Source organism: Pezoporus flaviventris, unplaced genomic scaffold, assembly GCF_033815535.1.
Source record: "Pezoporus flaviventris isolate CSIRO_AGI_PZ_B2104156 unplaced genomic scaffold, CSIRO_AGI_Pfla_v1 ptg000002l, whole genome shotgun sequence".
Lineage (NCBI taxonomy): Eukaryota > Metazoa > Chordata > Aves > Psittaciformes > Psittacidae > Pezoporus > Pezoporus flaviventris.
Window position 1 is genome coordinate 54367392 of NW_026892550.1, and position 22594 is coordinate 54389985.

Consider the following 22594-nt stretch of genomic DNA (forward strand, 5'->3'; position numbering starts at 1 on the left):
ATTAAACCCAAATGGTAGCATGGGTTTGCATATATGCCAGGATAAATCTCTTTCCCTGCTTCTCTGTCACACTGATGAGAGTTTAGGCTTGATTCAGGTTTTGCCTCATTGATTGCTTCAAAATCTTCTTTGGAGCAGCATAGGAATGTGCAGAAATATAGGCCATTAAGACCTTAATGTAATCATAGGCATTTTCAAATGCATTGTGTTCCAAGTATTTTTATGGCTTGCAAATGTGGCTGACTTGGGAATTTGATTAATTTTTCAGAATGAAGCCATGTGATGAAGTTTTATGCCATTTAGAAGAAACACATTAATGTCATTAGTGGCAGTTAATTCTTAGTTTTCTAACAACTATGGTCATGTCATAAATTGCCATGTGACAATTTAGTGAGTCACATGGTACAAAAAGTGGTATTTCAAAGGGAGGAACTGCAAGTACTAATTTATTTCTGTTCAAGTTTTCAAGGTTGTTTTGGTATTCAGAGCTAGAGCTGATTTCAATGCGGAGTGGAGGTAATTCTGCCTGAGTTAGTGTAAGGTTGGACAGAACAGCATCAAAAGGCACTGTTTTCTTAAAACAAAAAAAAAAAAACACGAATATTTCCCACTTGAGATGCATGAATCGACTTATGTCCAAGTCTCTTTCTTCAAGGTGCAAAGCCCTCAGATGCCCCACATATCCCCACTTGGCAAGCTCCAGGAACCCGTTTAAAAGAACCTTTAGGAGGTCTTGGGCTACAGCACTGGGTGTTGAAGTTGCCGAAGGATGATGGCAAGTACAGTGGATTCAAGCAAACCAGCAACTTTGAATTACAGTGTTTTATTAGTGGGGTTTTATTTAATTCCCTTCAAATTCCCAAGGTGTGCTGCGGGAAGCAACATAGCACCATTGCAGATAGAGAGACCAGCCCTAAAGGAGATATCACCAGGGCATTTTACACATTTGTCTATGGCTTTATAACTTTGGCAGCAATTTCGATGTCGGCCTGCAGTTCAAAGAGAGCTGTTAGGGAAGGCAGGATTAGCTCTTGGGAGCCTGCTTGTGAATTCTGCAGGAGGATGCTCAATAGTGGGTTGCTGTAGTTCTTGGAATACTTTTTAGAAGAGCATGGCAATCATCTGTTTATATTGGTTGGAAGATACGAATGCAGTCTGCTGTGGTTTTTGGTTTGTTTTTTTCCTGAAAGTAAAAGTCTGTCAGGAGCACAAGCTGGAGCTTGGAGCTGCTCAGCAGTATAATTGATTCCACATTGTAAAGACCTGTACCTCCCTAAACCCTTCTTTAGTTTTTGGATGCATCTAACAGGCAGCAGCCCCCTCTTGCTTCAAGGCATGGCAGCTCCAGAGATGAAAACAGGGGGTTGTTTATTTGTAGATTGGTTTTGCTCAAATCTTTCAACTCTTGAGCCATATTCCCTGTGCCAGAGCGATGTGCTAATGAAGGCAGAGTTGATGAGATACAGAGCTGCTTGCTTTCCTTTCTACTGAGCACACATGCATGCACCACGTCTTGCTTGTATTTCTGCCAAGAGCCTGCTCGATGTGGATTATGGGTCTGGCATGGGGCAGAGTTTTATGCTGTAGTTGCTTCTAAGAACTGTGGTAATTTGAGTTGTGTGTCCCTGACAGAAGTTTGCAGTCTGAGAAAGCAAATGAGACTAAAGGACTAAAACAAAAAGCAAAGAGGTTTTGTGTTTTGGGGTGGTAACCTGTTTCAGCTGGATAACCTGTGCTCTGTCTAGATTAGGCATCCTTATCCTCATTATTTTTTTGTAAGATTTTGTCCATTAGCTTTATTTATGGATTAGTGGCACTGCCTTATGAATTATACTTGTAATTTCTGATTACTGTGGAGACTAATTTGGTGCTCTGCAAGAGAGATTGTAATGCCTGTTTGAGCTTTATTTTCTGTGATAGATGAAAGGTCAGTTTGCTGATCTTAAGCACTTAAGTCCTCTGAGCTTATCCTCCCAGCATTAGGAGAGTGCAAAGGGACTATTAGGTTGGACCTTTTTCATGATTCCTAGAGTTTCAACACATATAGGGTCATGTTTCTTAGCTTTTTTATCTCCAGGGACAAAACTGGAATTCCTACTAAATATTAATTGGATTGCTTTACCTGCATGGCCATGTATGTGCCTGTGGATATGGAAAGACTTGAAGGTGGTTCTTGCTTCCAGCACTTATTGGCTGGGGTTGTTGTGCAGAAAAGGCACAGGGTAGCCAGAGAGGGGAGAAGCCCTGCCCATTGAATGAAGCTCAGGGATTGTTGCAGTGATTGTTGCAGTGAATCATTTGATGTTAAGGCTTGCACAATATAATCTGTCAAGTAGTCCCAGCTGTTTGATTGTTACTCTGACTGCTTACCCCCACCTCGCACCCTCCACTGGTACTCACTGTCTCTAGCACTGATACAGCTCATAAAAGCTCAGCATACCGTTTGAAGAGGGTGGTTTTCATTGTAAGAGTACAGGTGATCCCTCCTCCATCCACCCACATTTGAAGAGCCAGCTTCTCTCAGCACAGCTCTTGTGGGATTCTGTCTGCAAAGCACAAAGCCAGTTTCTAATCCAATCACTGCCAGTTTAAGGGATCAGTTCACACCATTGGTGTCCCAGGAGGTTCTTACTGCCATCGTTAATTGCAGCCATCTCTCACTGGCCCATCCGGAAGTGGGCAAGCAGAAGACTGCACAGATGTTAATGCTCTGTGCCCGCAACATTTTGTGGTTGCTACTAAGAATAAAAAGAGTGAAATTAATCGCTAATAATGGATGTGCTACTAACAGAAACACATCACTTGTACCTAACACCAGCAGGTTGCTTATGCGTATTTGCTATGTCTAAAAATACTCTTATTTTATTTTTTTTTCTAGCAACCAATTTCATCTAAAGTCTATTTTCACACATCAGTGGCTGTTAATCAGTTAAGGAGTTATCAGTTTTAATATTAGGAAGAAAGAAGCAGATCTCATCAACAGCTTAAAACTTAATTTTTTTTTTAGCTGTCTTGCAGCAGATTGTGGGGAGTCTTAGGCTCATCTTATTTCTCCTCCTTTTCTCCCCACCTTGAAAAGAGATAGTGCCCTTACATGTGTGACTGTACGGTGCTAGTTCTACACATCCTTTCAAGAGCTGTTGAATTAGAAATACTAAGATAAAAATATAAGAAGACTAAAATAAGGTTCAATTAGAAATGAAACCCAAGACATGCATGTAATTTTAAAAAAGTCATGTATACTTTATGAAGAGATTGTAAGGTTGACTGTCAGAAGAGGAATAGTGAGCTAAAGACCAAAACCCAAGGTATGTGCAAGGTAGGCTGTTTGTGGCCCTGTTCTACTCTGAATCCAGTTTCCAAAATACATGAGATATTACCATCAGTGGCAGAAAAATGATATGGTACCAGCCCCTGCTTTTGGCTGTTGAGCTCAGACAAGTCTGTGCCCATCTGGCTACCGTGATACCTGCTGTGCAGTGTGGAGGCATAAGATGTTCCTGGCTCAGCTTTCATCTAACAGTATCCATCACAGCATTCCTGTTTATTAAAAGATTGTTGCTTGAACCATCTCATCCATCTATCCTCTCCCTTGTGTCAGGTACAAAGCAAACATAGGAAAGTATACAGAGAGAAGTGTTTTAATAGATACTAATTATGTCTGAAACCCCTTTGCAGTTACAGCTGCTTCTGCTCCTGCTCCTGAGCATGGTAGCACAAGTGTGTTTCCCATCAGGAGTGGTCCCCAACCTGCTAGCCATGAGAGGCTGGAAGGCTATGTGGTGGGCACCCTGCAAATCCTGTTCTGTCCTCCCCACAGCTTCTGATGCAGGAGCATGGACTTGGCATGCCACCACTTGCTATGCTAATTGTTGCATTTATTTTTATTTCCTGTCCTTCCTTTTTTAGCATATCCCATCTCCTCCCCCTGAATTCTTCCTTTCTATCCAACACAAGAGTATTCCGCTTAGATGTGATAGCACACTACTCTTCTGGCTTCAGTGTTATTTAATGTTCTTGATTGTTCTTTCTAATATCTTTTGGATAGAGAAGGGACTTGCCTGATGCATGGGAATCTATGGATTATACGGAAATTGGTCCAGTTCAGTTTTATTTCACATGCCTTATTAAAACATGTGTTATTAGTGTTGTACATCTGTTGACTCCATACTTATTCATAAAAACCAAACACTCCCTTTGAGCTGAGCTACGTATCATACCATCATTAACAAGCTGCACCTTGTTGAAAGTCTGTCAAGGAAAACTGACTTATTCTTCATTTGCTGCTTTGCACAAAATAGAAACATGCTAAACTCTTGTGCTGTAATGATTTTCTGTCTGTCTTGATGGGACATAATGAGGCAAATTCAAGTCATTTTTTGAAGGCTAATTACATCAAGTACATGCTAGACGTGGGCTGCCCTCATTAACGTTGCACATTTTTGTGCTTTCATTTCCCCATCCCTATTGTCTGCAGGTGCAAGTGAGTTTGATTTGGCTTTGAAATACAAATTATAGGGTATAGAGGAGCCATTTGGTGGTCTCCTCTCCCAGAAGATTCCCCAGCGATTGTATAACAAGTCCTTGCTGTAGGAAGGGCAGCATTTGAAGGTGGTTGTGCAGTAAATAAAAGAACTCAACTCTGTGCTAGAAACTGAGGAATGCGCCATAAAGCATGAGGGCAAGCTCGTGGAAAGTCTGCTAACAACCATCAAGAATAAATTCAGCCCTAGGTCTGTTCACCGATCCTGGTGTACAGACACAAAGCAGATGACTGCATCCTGCAGAGCTCACAGCCTAGGTGTAGAGCACTAGTTGGATGATCCGCAGTTTTGAAAATTACAGGGCTTTTTAAGCCTGTAAATCCTTCCAGTTCTACTAGTTTCTTTGCCTGTCTTGTGGGAAGAAAAGGGAGTTTGGGGAAGGTATGGGAGGGTGCCCGGTTTGGGGAGGTCAGCAGGGGTGCTGGAAATGAGTGTCCCATAGAGAGATGGAGAGGCTGCATATGCATGATGGAGATCTGGCAGCCTGTGGTGGGCTTGTGAACTGCTTCAGGGTTGCATGGTATTCAATGGGAGAGCTTCATGTTCTGAGCATGTCTGTGGAGTTGAAGTCGGGGGGAAGTCTGCTGGACGTTCTTGGATCACACCCCTTTGATTCGTGAGTGTTCTTGATCAACAGACTTACTGGTTATTTCCAGGAGTTAGAAGGTGATGTGCAAGTCTCTCACCTTCGGTGAAGCTAGTGGCATAAAAGTGAAGATGTCGAGACCGTTCTCTGGTACTGCAGGAAGCATATCCAGTTTTAAAAGCAGTTGTCTTAGTTGGTCCATCAGAGGAAAAGGGATCTCTAGCAATGAACTGTACTTTATCTACCATGAAGATGAATTCTGTCATTACTGGCTGAATTTTAGCACTTGATCTTCATTCTGTGTTTGTCTGGGACATTCCTGATGGGATAATATTAATGCTTTTTTTGTGAGCTCATTTTCTTTGCAAACTGATTACAACTGGGGAAGTTTGAATGCAGATGGGATTTCCAGGTAACTTCTGTAAGTCTGACAGCAGACCTGGGCATCATTGGTATCACACTGGGCAAAATCATTTTAAAGCATCTCTGACGGAAAAAGTAGCAGCGTTCCGGAGCTGCTTTAACTTATCTCCATGTCTCTGCTTTTTGAGACAAACACAAAATCAAGTTTTCCTCCTTTTGCTAACAGTGGGTTTGTAATTCTGCATATAACAGTGTGATTACAGGGCCAGCTGCTTTTGTGCTAATGCCAGGGTGGATACATGCAAACCTATGGTTGTCACTGCTTCTGGCTGACTGCACGCACACAGGTGAAGTGCAGAGTGCTGTGCTTAGGTGAAGGAGTGCATTTTTCAGGAGGCTGGGAACAAGATATTACTGTATTCACTTCAAATTATTAAAAAAAAAAAGAAAACAAGAAATGTTCCTAAGTTACAGTAATCCATATGTTTGTGAGAACAAAAAACAGCTCTTGTATCAAGTCTTTGTGCCTTGTCATGCATATATATTGGAGCTGGGAGGAATATCTTGTATGGCAAGCATGCCTGGTTCAGGCTATACCCAGAGCAGTCTGTCTTGTATGGAGCACTTTAAAATTCATCATAGGTTTGCAGAGGAAAAGACCCTAGGGAAGTAACCTTATCACAGTGTCTTAAAGCTGTCAATCTTGAGGTCCTTCCACCACCGTGTTGCTATTTGTTTGCTGAGACATTGATTTCTGGATGTAGAACATCTTAAACAAAAAACATGAGATGTATTTTACCCGTTTTTCTAAGACTGAATGAAAAAATCCCCAAGCACAGTAATGTTTTCTAAAGCAGAGCCCAAATGATGTTGCCTCTAATGCATTCAACAAGGAAAAGAAATGCTTAGCAAAGGCAGATGCTAGGGGAAAAAGAACAATCAACAGCTTCACATTCTCTTTTCATGCAGATATTTAAGTATTCACTGACTGCTAATGTCCAAGACTGTTTTAAAATATGCAAACCAAATAGCTTGCAAGTGTTTTTCTGTTTTCTAGCTGAACATACATTTTTATTGGGGTTGGGGTTTTTTTGGTTGTTTGTTTTGTTTTATTTTTTTTAAGGAAATGTGAAGAGACTAATTTTATGATGGGAGAGCTTAGCCTGTGGTTCTTCTTTTCACAGTATGCAGACCTGGGTTCTTCAAAGCTTCACCCCACAGTCCATCCTGCAGCAAATGTCCCCCTCACAGCTACACGCTTGATGAAGCATCCACATCTTGCCTGTGTGAAGAACACTATTTTAGGAAGGAATCAGACCCACCTACAATGGCCTGTACAAGTAAGCATGTGCTTATAGGGTTATTTTTAATCCTTTCAAGCTGTTCCTGTACTATGCCCGGACATAATGATCCTAATTAATGTGCTTTTACAGGCTCTGGGCTGGAGTCTGAACTAGCCTTGACACACTTTTAATGTCTGGTTTTGTCCACCAGACCTCTGGTTACACAAGAATAAACTTTCAAAGCCTTTTGCTTCAAAAGCTGGCATTAAACCCAGGAAGTGTTTTTTGTCTCCAGAGGTCCCTTCCAACACTAATGACTCTGTGATCTGTGACTCTGTAATGAGCAAATGCTCCATCTCTCACCAGCCACTTATGGGCAGACTCAGCCAGCAGCATGGCATTCAGATACCCGCATCGGTGTGTGCATGGGTACCGGTGTGGGGCACACACATCTAGGAAATGATGGGTAGCACTTGTCAGTGCTAGGCATGGATAGAGCCTACATGTTCCTGCTCAGTATCTTCTCTTAGCTCATTTTCAACAAGCAATCAGGGAGAGACCCCTAACTTTCCGGTCCATCTGGAGAAGGTCGTTCTTCAGGGTAGCCTCAAAACTGTGATGGAAACTGCTTCTCCAAACCTGTAGCAGAAATGTAGAGCTTTTCCCTTTGGTGTAAGGGGAGGGTAGATAACAAGCAAATTGGGGTATTGGAAGTCCAAGGTGGAGTCTTTGGAATCACTAATTTTGCCCTTTTCCTGCCATCTGTAAGCTGTCCTGTCAGCTGTACTTCGAAAGTTTCTTGTTCAATTTATGTTTAGTATTCTGAGGGCCACATTTTGCCACATTCCAGCTAGTCCCACTGAGTGTAGCACAGACCACATTTTTTTTCTGGGTCTCTCATGCTCCAAATTAAATTTTTTGTGGGGCAAAAGAGGTTAAAAGGGACCAAAGAGAAGCTGAGCTACTGGAGCAGGAAGAGATAGAGCTTCCAACAAACTTAAACATTGGAGGAAAAAGTAGGTGTACGAGTCCATGCATGCTTGGAGCCGCTGGGACATAGTGCAGAGGTGCCTTCCATACTGTTTCCTTGCATCATGTGGGCATGGGTTTTTGTGCCTTCATCAAAAGCATGGTTTATTGTGCCTTCATCCCAGTGAATACAGATGTCCTTCCTATCTTCCCAAGCTTGCACTTCAAAAACAGAAAGAAAGTCTGTTCCTGTTGGAGAGACGCAAAGGAAATTGCCCTCGGCAGGTCTCTGCTTGCCTGAAGGAGGCACTCAGAATAGAATCGGGGCCCTTGAACTCTGTGTTTGCTCTTCACCAGCCAAAGGAGCATAAAGCATGTGCCTGTTGGAAGGTGTGCTACAGGGAAGGAGAAGACGGCCTTAGGCAGCTGGTGCTGTCAGATCAAAGTGGTCTAGGGGGATGAATCATGCAAGCACTTCTCAGTTTATTTAATAGGCATGCTGGTGTCTTTCGGAGCAGTAGCTAGGGTGGGTTACAGCATGAAAAACTTTGTTACCAGGGTTTCTTGATGTCCATTTTGCCCCTTGGCCTGACTTAGATAAATGAGAGACGATTAGGTCCAGCATGGTACTGGGAGATGGGAAGGGAGTGGAATACTCTAAGCTCTGGAAACACATTGGCTTTTCTATGCAGGCAGAACCAAAGCTAGGGACTGACACAGGTATGCCAGGCTGCCAGTGTCAGCAGTACCTCCTGTCCATCATCGATGATACTGCTCTCTGTCCCTTCTCAGGATGGAGGGGTATGCATCCAGCCTGTTCTGCTGGCGAAGCAACACAGGGAAGGAGTTGGAGTCCCCAAGGAAGAGCTTTATGCGTGCCTATGACCTGAGTGTAGGGCAGGATTTTCAGAGGCACAAGCAAGCTTGGTGACCAGCTCATACTAAAAAGTAGTACAACTGGAGTGCCTGTCGCCCCCAGGTTTTTGGTGCAATTTGAATCCTGTAGGTAAAGGCTGTAATTTCTGATTCTGCACATACTATGGGATTTTCTCTTTGTGTTTGTTTGGGCTTTTTATTTTTCTTCTTCTTTTTTTTTTTTTTAATAAAAAAGTAGGTAGTAAATTTTGTCAGAGACAGTGAAGAGAAGGTAGTGACACTAACGTTTAAAGCTAGTTCAAATAGATCTGAAAAGGAACATCTCATTGTGAACTGAAATACAGCGAGACAGACTTCAGTCGTGACTGTTAGGAAAATACTGCAAAGATTTGGTATGTTTTTAATATTTATTACCACAGAATTTGATAATATTTGTAGGTTTCCCTCACCTTGAAATCTTGTTAGTTTTAGAGAATCTATCAGTGTCCATCTTCAATTCAGGTCTATATCTGCAAAGTCCCCTTGCCAGTTGCTGTAGCTATGAAATGACATTTTCCTTATTTAAAGCAAATGCTTTTCAGTCCCAAGCTGCATGAGTCTCCCCACCACCAGCAGCATCACCGAAGAAAACTAACTGCTACACCACTGTTAACTGCTCAGTTAAGTACACTGAAGGGAAAAAAAAAATAGATTTAATTTAATTTTTCCGGTTCCATATGCATGTTTTATAAGTAATGTTTGGTGATTTTGAAATTAATACTGCTCTAATGCAGTCTGAAATATTTATTGACCTTATATTATATATTGACCTTGATTATAGCTAAGTAATCCTAGCTTCAGTTCCTTGAACATCATCTTTTTGAAATTAATACATAGTTACACCCTTTGGTTTCCCCCTGCCTCCCATCTCAGAGAAGAAACCCTATGGCTGTTCAGAGCATATTGGGGAAATATGTTTAGTACTATGAAACATAGGACAAACTGAAGATTTTATAGTATTTAGCGTAATGTACTACTCACAAGAAGTTTACAGTTAACTTTATTTTGAGTGCATGCATATACATCTTTATATCTGGAGGGTAAATTCTCAGGTTATTTTTTTTAAATATATACATCAGCAAATAACAGGTTTGATGTCCATCAAGGAAAAATACTAATGTTTGTCTTCAGAAAGTGTTTGCCTCTAGTCTAGTCAGTAAACGGTGGTGCAGAAGGGATGTTTAGATTATAAAATAGCGAACAAATACATATATACATATATACATATATACATATATATACATATATATACATATATATACATATATACATATATATACACATATATACATAATATAGATATATACATTATATATACATATATATGAATATATATACACACACACAGATATATATGTATCTGTAAACTAGTATCTTTGTCCTTGATAAAAGGAGGTTGGAAATTAAAACAGACCTTTCTAGCAGACCTAGGGCCCCCTCTTCCAAAGATAAAACATTGGTTTGTTATCCCAGCTGTGATTTATCAGAATTTTACCCATTGTGGCTTCAGGATTCGTCAAGTAGGTCTTGTAAGATATCTGTAGACTACTAAAGACCTTTATCTGAGCCCCTGTGAGAATTCTAATTTTATAGGTTATGAAGTCCCGCTAGCTTCAAAGTGCTTCCACTGAAGTTGATGTTTTTAAGCCTTCAAGAACAGCAGCTGACTCTTCTGTACAAACAAAGTAAAATTCTCTGGTGAATTTACAAAAGTAGTAACTTATCCTAATTACAGACACATTGTCCAGTAAGTGTTTCTTGTGCCTGATTTCTTTATTTTCTTCTTAGGGTACTGGTAGCAGTAAAAGGGCATTCATCCACTGGAAGAAAAAATAGGCCAATCTAAACAGTAGAAACATATAGAAAACCTCTGAGTGCAGTATATGTAACTCCACACAGCTCCAGGGATGAATTTCATACTTTCCATTGTATCAGTATGAGTATGACAGTGCAGAAAATAGTCCTGACTTGGGCTGTACCTTGGTGTCATTAGCTAAGTAGCAGTAGGTCCCTGTGGCTCAGATTGCGAGTGGCTTGCTTCCCGTGATCTAAAGTGATCACAGGACAAACGAGGCAGATGTGTTATTTCCTAAACTAACTTAGCTCTTGTATTCAACTGCTTTCCTCCCTCCCCCCAAGGAGAAAAAAAAAATCAGTATTATTTATTTCCTCTGTAAGTTTCTCACTGAGTCATAACAGCTTGAGTCGAAATCATGGCAGTGTTTTATCAGTGTTACCAATTTTATAGACTTAAATAGGGGAATAGGAAAGGGAAATAGAGGAAAGTGCTTCTGGTTTATAAGGTAGTTTCAGTTTTGCAACACTGCCTCTTTAAAATATGATATTGAGTTTAATTATTACAACAAAACAAGAAGGTGACAACCTAAGACAGACTTGAATTCATATGGATTTCTAGGTGATGAAGTTACTTGTCGGGCTCTTTTCAATGAGCTGCTCATGAGTTTTGACAGCTTGATTCAAACTGAAGGGAAGTGTGTTGCCTTCCCTCATCAACCTCCCTTGGAAAAAATCCCAGTCTTTGCTTCATAGCTTCTGGTGGTACTGTGACTAAAATCCTTCCTGGCTTGCTTTGATAAATTTCCTCTTTCTTCCTCATTCATTAGCATTCCCTGAGTATATAACACATGAATCTCTTGCGTGAGATTCCTGCTTGTCCTTTCACATTGTCTTCAAGGGTGTATATGCAGCTTGCCCTTCATCTCCAACACAAGCCTGTTAAAAACACTTGCAGCACCTCTGCAAGTAAGTAGTCTTGAAGGTGTCTCCAGGTGGGCTTTGCTTGCCCAGCTGTGGTCTTTCCCAGCAGGATGAAGGAAAACAGCTCATCTTTTGCAGGAGCTCTGGTACCTCTGCAGCAGCTGTTTCTCCTTTGATAGCCTTGCCAGCACCATGCTGGCATCCTGAGCGGGGAGGCTTGGCAAAATAAGCAAGCACAGTGTGGCTAACCAACTGTGCTAGAGCTTGGCAGGGATCAAGAAGGCTGCCATTGAGTAGCTGGATATGGCCATGTTTCCAGTGACCCGTGTAGATCACCATCTGCTTTGGGCTACACTGAGCATCTCATTTAGGTGTGATTTGGATGCCCAAGCTTAGGTTTCACTGTTGCCAAATATCTGATGGGGAGAGGCGGGTGCACACAGAGGAGAGATTTGGTGTCTGAGATGAGTACTGAAGGAGTGTGAATGCCACAGCGTATGTCCTTTTTTAGGACCTAGGGCGAGTAATATAGGGCCAGTGGGGTGCAGAGGGGGAATCTTGCTGCTGGCAAAGCCAGTGACTTGCGCAGAGCAAAGATTTGCAGCTCTCTTCTCAGGAAGGGTAAGGAGAGCATGAGAGGCAATGTTCCGGGATGGAGTTCTCTTCCTGTTGAGATTGAGACAGCCCCATGCCTTGTCCTCCTATGCAGGTGGCTGCATCCCAGCACAGACCCCTTGAGGAGAGGTGGGAATACTCAAATCCCCATTTCCCACTTCTTCAGGTGCTTCTGCAAAGTGTACTTTCTGGCGCATGAGCAACAGGGCATCTCTCTTCAGCCTAGTGAGTAGTAGAGAGCAGGATGACTGATAATACTGTTTTTACCATGTGTTTTTCTCACTTTACAAACCAGGACCCCCCTCTGCTCCTCGGAGTGCCATCTCAAATGTTAACGAGACTAGTGTCTTTCTGGAATGGATTCCCCCTGCTGATACTGGTGGAAGGAAAGATGTGTCTTATTATATTGCATGCAAGAAGTGCAACTCACACTCAGGTCTGTGTGAGGCGTGTGGCAGTCATGTCAGGTACCTCCCCCAGCAAACCGGCCTGAAAAACACCTCTGTCATGATGGTGGATCTGCTTGCCCATACAAACTATACCTTTGAAATTGAGGCAGTGAATGGAGTATCCGACCAGAACCCTGGAGCCCGGCAGTTTGTGTCTGTAAATGTAACCACAAACCAGGCAGGTAAGTGAATCTTCAACATGGGGAAATGTCTGGGGTGGGAGCTTGAGCCAGTCAGACCCTGTGCAGACCTCCCTTTGAAACGGGTGGAAGTCCCCAACATGAAGGGCTGGACTGTGGCATCTGCAAATATATGTGTGCGGGTGGTTGTCTCTCATAGGTTACAATTACTGCAGTCTTCAGCATGTTTCCTCCCAGCAGGACACGCTTTTAGGATATTTGGTTCTTTCCTTTTACACTAAGCTACTTGGAGATCCCTCCGCTTCTTTGCGTTTTGCTGGATCCACCTGCTAAACCAGAAAGAAAACGGTTGCCTTTCCTGTTGAGAAAGGGAAATTTCTAAGAGTTCATTTTAATTCCAAATTCCAGTCGTTAAAATGTCCTACCTTTGCAAACAGCTACCTGAAGAAAAATGCTTTGAGTGACTTTAGGGAATTTAATCCCTCTTCTGCACTGTGATGCTAAAGTGACTGGACTCAGGCTGGTAAGATATGATACACTGTCACAGCTTCTCCAACAAGGTAGGGCTGACATGTCATTGTGTACTGTGTACTTCTTGGTTTTGCCCTGTACCAGCAGAGATGTAGACTGGTTTGTTCCTTTGTCCAGAGTTTAGTCTGTCTGTCCTTCCTTTGCCCAGCACTTGAAAAGAGCTTTTGCCTTGGACACAGACAGGGAGCTGCCGTTGTGCCTTGTCATTTGGAGTTGTGATGGGAGGCAAGAACATGATTCCATGTCCCTCCATACACAACAACACACTAGGCATATCACATAGCTTCTGTAAGCCCTGGAGACCTGCCTGTTCTTCTCTTGTCCATCATGCTCTCTGTTTTAGGGTCTTAACCTTTGCTTACCTGGCTTGCTTCCTGCCTTTTTAATTCAGGGCTCCCCAGTGACACTCGTCCACTGTGGAGTCCTTCCAGGAATGTGAACAAATGGTGTTTGGGGCTGTGAGGACCGTGCTGCCAGATCACTGAAGTGAACCCCTTGTCTTCTCCTGACAGACAGGGCTTAGCCAGAAAGTCTGGTGCACTATGCATTATAACAGGTAGATGGAGATTGACAGATCCTCACTGCAGAGCAGAAAAACTGCTATCTGAAAGCAAGGCTGCATTTCATTTCTGCTACCCAAGTGAACATGTGCAGGCTTGGCAGCCAGCAGCTCAAGAGTGTGATTGCATCACACTTCATCAGATACCTGTGCTGGTAATTAGAGTGGAGAGGAAATAAAGGCATCCTGATGGATGTGTCTGGAAATCTCCTGGAGGAGCATCAGTGGATGGCAGTATGACACCTGTTGAGGGCACCTGTTTAATGCAGATCAGTGGGTGTCATGGTCATGATGCTGTTTACTCTTTTCCCATTGTGAAGGCTGCTGCCAATAACTGTTGTTGGAAAAGGTGTATTTTCCTGTTAGTGGGCTTGCATTAGTATTTCATTGCTGGCAATGGATTTTCCCTGATACATGGAGTTAAATCCACATAAATCTCAGTAAGTGTAGGTGCATGGGGGGAGATGATACATTGCTGATCCATGCAGACTGTGAGGAAATGGTCCCAATTCATGACTTACATCCCAAACTCACCATAGGTTCAGTAGGATTTATCCATGTAGCTGTCTTCCTGTTCATCAAGCCAAGAATAACCTCCCTGTGCAGGTATATCCTTCAACCTTGTATTGAAAGGTCTGTTACAGGAAATGGTAGACCTGTGATGAATGTGTCTTATGCTAAGGACAAGTGGGTAAGTGTAGTTTCTGGTTCAGTCTCGCTGTTTATCGTGGTGGAGCTGCAGTCAGGAGATATACTAATGGATCCAGCCATGAGTGCTTAATTCACTGTGTGATGTTGAAATTGCATCTCTATGGTCTCGTGTTTGATTCAACAGGAGTGGTGACTGTATTTTGTTGTCTATCTATCTGATTGATATCGTTCAGGAGGAGAACCAGGCCTTTCTGCTGAACCTGCAGCATCAAATATCCTTCCCAGTAACGTGCTCTTTCAGTACTCCTTGGGATGATAATCAGTTTGTTCAAGCCAGAAACAAAGCAGCCATAGAGGGGGAGATTTTGCAAATCAGATGGAAAATGAATATCTGTTTTCTTAAGCTGCCTCCAAAAGTATCCTTTGAGGCAAGTAATGGAAGTGTGCAGGTGGAGTGATCCATGCCTGGCCATGGCCAAAGATGTTGGATATCCCTGAATGAGCCTCACCTTCAGCTGTCCTCTCTCAAATAAGTGCAGGCAGGGCACATGGGGCTTCAGGAAGTCTCATCCCACTCGTCTTCCACTTGAAATTACCACCAAGATGTACAGCTCTGGGGCCTCATCCTTTCCCTCGCACAGGTTTTCTGGTGGTATGATTATATTTTCATGAAGGCTGGTGTAACAAAGCTGAGTCACTAGAAGTGTAGACACAAGGACAACTGCAGCAGTAGGAGAAATCCTGCTGCAAGAAATGCTGGCTGCAGAAAATGAAAAAAATTGCATGCTGCGGGATAGGTCTGGCTGCTGGAGTCCTGTTGGCAGCTCTTCACTAACCCAGCACTGCAGAGAAATGCCAGGTTTTGTTTTTTTGGTTTGGCTTTTGTCTGTCCCAAAAAGACCATGTGAATTTCAGGGCTGCAGAGAATGCAGAGGCAATGGGGTGCTGGGTGCATGACCTTTTCTGTGCATGAGAGCTTTTGGCAGCAGAAACTATCTCTGGGTTGGGCTTTTGAAGGGATTGCTTCCTGAAAATAATGTTTTTTTCTTCAAAACAGTTTGTACCCCTTTCACCAACTTTAATGAGAAAAAGAATTTGCACTGGCAGTAAGTCTAGCATTTTTACACGGAATTGATTTTCCACTGAACTTTTGAAATTAGATTTGGAAAAACATCAAGGAAGCAGTAACGTTTTGTGCACAAGAGGAGGCAGATCAGCTGGTGACTCCAGCATGCTTCTGCTCCATCAGTCCCTTGGGACCTGGTGATACTTGAGATGCAACTGTCCATGTGGGACGCAGTGGCCTTAGGCTCCAAGTACAGGAGTAGGTCCTCTGTCACCCTCTTGCAATCCCTAAGCCTCTGTTGTTTCTGTGGGATTTTGCAGACGTTTTCCAAGAGAGAACATATATCTAGAAAGGGTGAGCAATGCCACAAGCAAGGGGAGGTAGAAAGTGCAGTGGCCTCCATTGTGACTACCCTAGAGCTGTTGCAGGCAGAGGACCTTATTCCCTTTGTAAGTCCATGGGTTGGCCAAAGTATGGCTCTCTCTTGTGGGATTGCTGCAAAATACATGCCCAAGGGACTTCCCAGCACAGATGGCAGGGAGCCATCTGTAATGCACTCTCACAGTGCATTAAAAAATGTGCCTTGTGCACATAGGCTGGAGCCCAGTGAATAATTCATAGGCTGTAATGATAGTATTAAGTTATTCATCCTTTTTGTTTTCATGGTTTTGCTCAAGTTTCCATACTTTTGGAACTGCCACCTACTTAGATGGTTTCCAGAGAGCAGTCTCCGCGTGCAGCTAATACTGAAGTTTGCTTTTCAAGTGACAACCACGTGATGTTTTTTTCTCAGCAATTTCACCAGGATGAATGATTAAGTAATGCTGTCCTCTAGACAGAGATGTGCATCTCCCTCGAGGCCTTTCTTCTTATCTGCCCTGTTTATAGAAAGCACCTACCATGACGTCTTGGTCAGAGATGTGTGTCTTGTAATGCGTCTGTAGAGAGAAAGCAGTTGTGATTCATGGTTGCCTGCACACTGGTTGTATCATCGTAGGAGTACATGGAGAAGATGCCATGTATAAAACCTTTCTAGGCTTAAAACCTGCCAAGAATACTCACTTTAAGTCTAAACAGCCAAGCAGTTTTCTTTGCTTTTCATTTCCAGCATCTCCATGCTGGGTATGATTTCAGGCATGGTGCTGGCCTGGAGGCAGGGGGTGTGAGAGTGGGGCGGTTCTCCTGCTGGCATCCCAAATGCCACAGGGTCCTTTACGTTTAAAGACCTTATCTATGTGTGTTTTCAGATAAGCTGCCTGCCTGTTTTCTGTTTAAAGTCAGCAGTGTTCAATCCTCTCCTGTGACCTGTACGATATTTTTAAGCCTTTTGGGGGAGAAAAAGAAGAAACATCAAGATCTGCTTGCTAACAGAGGAGGTGTTAAGGTGTCTAATGCCTCAAGAAGTCTGTGTGTGCCTGAGGCCAAACCAGAGATACAAGTTGCATCCTATGGTGCAGTAACACTGTTCAAGTAAATGGGTTACAGGACAGGACCTGGCAACTTGTGCTGCTGCCTGGGAAGCATGGCTAGGTTCTTGCTTGACAAAACAAAATCCCAACAACTCATTGGATGCTTGGAGAAGCTGGAAAGCTCTTGGAACAGGGAGGTGTGCTGAGAGCCGTGATCTTCACTCTGATTTTGCATTCTGGGATGCTGCAATGGGAGAGAACAATGGAGAAGGTGTTTTCCTTAGCACTCAGGATGTACCAGTCTTTGAAAAGCAGCCAAAGGCAATTCAGAAAGGGAAACCTGCAATATAGAGCTTATTGTAATCTTATATCAGCAGCTGTGTGCTTTTGAAACCAATAGAGTGCAGCCCTGCTCAGTCTGGGAAGAAAACATCAGAAAATGAGACAAGAAGATGGCTGTGATGGGAAGCGTGTTTTCAGAGATTGCCATCAGGTTCAAGTCCTGTAAGGTTCAGGGGCTGGTTCTTGGAACTTTCAAGCCTCACAGGCTTGTTTGGTTTGGCTTGGTGAGGGGGAGTTTGCTTATTTTCTTTAGACATAATAAAAAATTTCCAAGAGGATGCTCCAGTAGATGCAGTGTGTTTCATGCATCTCACATGATTCATGAAGGCTGGTTTTGCAGCTCTTACTTTTCAAGCAGAACTACTGACCTAGGGCCTGTGAAAGCTTAAGTAGATGCTTAGTTTTGGTACTCTTTTCACTGCCAGGGTGATGAGCAGGGCTTCCCTGCAAATGTCCATTGTAAGAGAACTTGATCCATGAGGTGCATCATCTCCTCAGCAATGGTCAGGATACCACAGAAAGGGTATGAGCATGAGGCAGACACTGATGCTTGCTTAGAGCACTTTCAAACCTCTAGGATCAATGTCTTTGTGCTTTATAGCCCTTAATGGATTTTTTCTCCCATGAATTTCATCATTTTATGAACTCCAAGAAAATTTTAGCAGCTGCAGGCAATCCTGTTTGAATTTGGTATGTCTGATAGTTTAAGCTGTGCTTTAGATTCATGTGGGTCAGAGAGGAGCTATTAGTGGCATAAATAGAGGGTTTAAGGCTCGCAGTTACCTACCTATTTGGAAAGCACTGTTACTTAGAGATGCCGCACTAGCTTCCAATGCATTAACACAGGTATTGCAGCATCTAACCTAGAATAATGTGCTCTTAAAAGCGAAGTATAATCATCCAGACAAGGATGGTGAGTACATGAGTATTTTAATAAGCAGAGGTAATCTAGTACTCCTTGAAGACCATGGTCTCCATTTAAACTCGGGTGCACCCTACACTGCAGTGTGTGGCAGCATGGCTGCACCTTGCAGCAGAATCCTTCTGCTAGTTGTGAACACCCTTCATGTCCAGGGAGATGCAAAAATGAGTATCAAGCTATGCGTGAGGGTTCAGGCAGGAAGAGAGATTAATTTCATTTGTCCTGTGCATATGCTGGTAATAAGCCTCAAGAAGTATTTTGCTCTTTTTGAAGGTGATCACATGTAATCAGAGGATGGAATCACACGTAGTTAAAAACCAAATAGGCTGGCAAAGTAAAACTTGAAAGCCAGTGTTGCACAAAAGGTTTATTGTTTGATTTTTTTGTGTGTGTGAATGTGATGGGTGCATTTATTCTGCATATAAAATCTTCATCCACCGTCTTATTCCAGGGTCGTGAGTTCACCCCAGCCCAGATGGCTGGGTGTCTGCTACCAAATGAATTATGGATCAGCTGAATATTTTACAGTTTTATTTATAACTCCCCAGTTGGTAATTGCTACTTTTTCATAGTTTGTTATAAGTCTTTTTGTTATACTTGGAGTATTAGAAATATGTGCTTGAATATTGAAAGAATATTTTAGAATATGAAAGAAAATCCCCCGAATTACAATATGACTTTTAGTTAGAGGTCATTTTTATTCTTGAAGACAACCCTGTTGTTGATATATGAGGACATTAAAAGCTGAAATAAAAAATGTTTTCCTCCATCTACAGGCAGACCTTTCAATTTTGACATGAAATTAAAATGTCTTATTTATAGATAAAAATAAAAATAGTAAGCAATAGTCATCCCCATACGCCCTCCTCCTAAAAACGGGAGAGAGAAAGGCACTGAAATTCTTGTTATGAAATTCAATCAATGACATCTGTTCTGTGTTGTGCAGTGGAGTGCAGGTTTTGCCATCTCTCAGTGGCAGCAAGACAAATATCTTTAAAGGAGTAAGTTTCCTTCAGAGCATGCTGCTTGTGAGGTAGTTGCATGAGCTGCGAAAAATAAATCATAGAATCATAGAATAGTTAGGGTTGGAAAGGACCTTAAGATCACCTAGTTCCAACCCCCCCTGCCATGGGCAGGGACACCTCACGCTAAACCATGTCACCCAAGGCTCTGTCCAACCTGGCCTTGAACACCGCCAGGGATGGAGCATTCACAATGTCCTTTGGCAACCCATTCCAGTGCCTCACCACCCTCACAGTAAAGAACTTCTTCCTTATATCCAGCCTGAACTTCCCCTGTTTAAGTTTCAACCCATAACCCCTTGTCCTGTCACTACAGTCCCTAATGAAGGGTCCCTCCCCAGCATCCCTATAGGCCCCCTTCAGATACTGGAAGGCTGCTATGAGGTCTCCACGCAGCCTTCTCTTCTCCAGGCTGAACAGCTCCAACTTCCTCAGCCTGTCTTCATACAGGATGTGCTCCAGTCCCCTGATCATCCTCGTGACCCTCCCCTGGACTTGCTCCAGCAGTTTCATGTCCCTCTTATGTTGAGGACACCAGAACTGCACACAGTTCTCCCACTGGGGTCTCACAAGAGCAGAATAGAGGGGCAGGATCCAGGTTACACCTGGGGAAGATTTATCTATGGACTGCACAGAGGTGGTGCCATGCAGCTGGGAATAAGGGAGCAAAAGCTGCCCAAAATACACTGCTTGAGTTCCTGCAGCCAGCATGGCTGACTGGTTGCTCCGTAACATCCCAGAGCCACAGGGAACACCACCAGCAACATAGATTCTGCCTTGGGGTAAAGTAGCAGAAACTGAACAGCCCAAGTCTAGATTTTTAGAGGTGTATGAGGAGCAAATATTGATATTTTCCCAAAGTCATAGAGCAGTCTGTGCTGCAGTCAGATGTGCTAAGAGCATCACAAGGTCAGAGCTGTAAAAAACTTGTGTTTTTGTAGAGCATAACTGATGTTCCATTGCAAGAGTGATAGTGCTGGTTTAAAATTTTATTTCCCATTTTGCTGGCATCTTTTTAAAGGATTGCCAAGTAATTTTATATTAATCTAATTCTGATCACTGACTGTTTAAAAACCAGTCTTTTTGGCCAAGGAGTTCTCTTTGTGTTGTGTTGAGCATAGTACCTGGCAGACAGCAAAAGTAAAGCATCTAAAATGTTTTCACTGCCCAGAAACAGCTCATCAATGTATAGATTATTTTTTAACATAAATGTAGCTTCTGAATTTTACTACTAATAAAATCCTATTCAGCTCTTTTGTCTCAGTCTGAAAGCTGATAATTCCTTTGTCTGATATGTTATTTCTCTGATTTTCATTTTAAAAGTGGTTTTATAGTTTTAACACTCTGCGTAGATGATATGTGTGAAAGTGCTCGTAAGACACCAAGACTCAATGGCCAAAAAAACAATATAAAAATACTTCCAGCCCTGTTAGAGAAGTAGCAGGGGACTCATAAGCATTTAATAAACATCCCAGTTGCTCTTTGGCTGCGTCTTCTTTACCATACCAAGTAAGTTCTTTATAGTAATCTCCCTCAAAGGTTAAATATAATGGTGGAGGAGCCAGAGTAGTTTGCAACATCTGCATTTCAGTAATTGGGCATTGAGTGAGCTGTGCTATAGAAACACCACTCAGGCTATAGCTACTTTACAGGTCATTTCTCCTTTCCTATGCAACTGCCATGTTGATAATATGAATTTGAATGAGCATAAAGGTGTAAGTACGCACATGGAAATGTGTACATGTTTGTGTGTATACGAACATGCAGGGGACATGCCAAGCAGAAGATGAAGGTTACCCACCCTTGTTTTACGCGGATATCTGTGACAGCTTTGTAAAGCTCAGGTGGTGGAAATGCATTTTGCTTTGCTGCCCTGCTACCAAATTGCGTGCTAGCTGGGCCCATGTTCACATAGGGTGACTGTGCTGCAAGGCCACCTGACAGTTTTCTTGCTGTATTTTCCTCCTGCCTGCTTTCTGATGCCTTCAGCCTGACCTTCTTTAATATGTAGTTTGTAATTAATCTATTTGTTCATTTGACCAGATTTTTTCCCCTCAGTTGCTGATGCGCCTATGGAGCAAGCTGGTTTCTGCATTTCAGGAAGGATTTTTCTGTATCCAGACTGAGTTCCAGCTCGCAATATGCATGAATTATGGGTTCCCAATCAGTATTTTACAGTATTGAGCTGAAATGCTTTTCTTCCCTGGCTTGCTTCTTATTGGATAATCATGTTTCAGCAAGGCCTGGAAGGCTTTTCCATGTCTTCTAGTGTGGTTGCTATTACAGTAGCAACCCCCTTGCTCATTCCTTGAAAGATCTCTGAAATGCTACTCTTGGCACTGTAATTGCTTGCAAAGGTTTAACATAATAGTTGTAATGTAGCTGGTTAGTGCTTTATCCCTGTTTACTGCCCCTTCTCCCCACGTCTGGGGGTTTGGAATGGGCAGGAGACCTCTATCAGGAGAGCCGAGAGCAGCACTAAGGTGACAGACAGTGCAGCAGTAAACTATATTTCTTAAACACAGCACCTGGGCCAAAGTTCAGCTACATGTAAATACTGCAAAAAGCTCAAGAGTTAGAAGGCTTTAATTAAAATGCACTTCAGATGTGCTCATTTGCTGGCGTGGTGGAATGCTTTCTGCATCTCCTGGTCCTGGAGGAACAGTCCTGATCAAGGCGAGTAACTAATGGGATTTCCAGCTAGATCAGTACAATAGAAATCACCAGAAGGAAAGTGTTATTATTTATTTATTTTCTTGCTTCCTCAGGCTTGATAACTTTTAAGAATACTGGGTCTGATCAAAGGCCGTGTGTGAATCGATGCAGGACACCCACTGGCTGTGGCACCGCTGCTTGAGTGTTTTTCTGCTGCAATGCAGCAAGCCAGAGCACTGCTCTTGCTGAAGGGTGCTGAGCACACTGATGTGATCCTGTGTGTGAGCACTTAGCCTTGGAGAGATCACTGCCCTGTGGAAAATGATGGAAAAATTTGCAAACTCTGTTATGAATTTGGCAAAATCCACTCTGTAGGTTTTGGCCAGTGGTGGTGGATAAGTCGAGTAGTTGTAGAAGAGGCCTTTTGCTCCTGACCCATTAGCTCTGCATGGTATTTGGCAGAAAGAGGTAAAGATGCCCCAAAAGCAAATCTGCAGAATTACGTGGAAGATACTACTGGAGGGCACCAGCACCTGCTTGCTACCTTCCTGGGAACACACACTGTAATTGTCCAGCGTGCTTTTGCATCCTGTGTTCAAAACTTGTACATCTTTGCTCTTTGTTCCTAAGTGAGATGAAAGGAAGCAGCACTGAATCAGGTAAAAAGCAGAAAACTAGGCTTGCCTTCCCACCTTTGGTCTGCAAGGGTTTACGGGACCCTATGTGTAATGCCTTCATAGCTTCTTCACAGCTTTGTGCAATCAGCCTCAGTCCAAGGAGAGAAAGTGGTTCTCAGCCAAGTAGGCTATTAATGGTGCTGTCTCCTGAGTTGTCTTTCACACAGTTCAGCATTAG

The 22594-nt window shown here is 42.8% G+C and overlaps 1 protein-coding gene across 10 annotated transcripts in view; it reads left to right on the forward strand.

The window, feature by feature from the left end:
* Window positions 1-22594, forward strand: part of EPHA5 (EPH receptor A5) — a 198007-nt gene that overhangs the window by 100525 nt on the left and 74888 nt on the right. For 6 of the 10 annotated variants that reach the window (XM_061479089.1, XM_061479126.1, XM_061479096.1 and 3 more), the window contains exons 4-5: window positions 6678-6833; window positions 12289-12624. The exons of 2 other annotated variants lie outside the window; for them this stretch is intronic. In XM_061479089.1, the coding sequence (XP_061335073.1) occupies window positions 6678-6833; window positions 12289-12624 (492 nt within the window). The remainder of the gene's footprint in view (window positions 1-6677; window positions 6834-12288; window positions 12625-22594) is intronic. 2 more of the 10 variants (XM_061479147.1, XM_061479155.1) reach the window with 1 other exon arrangement.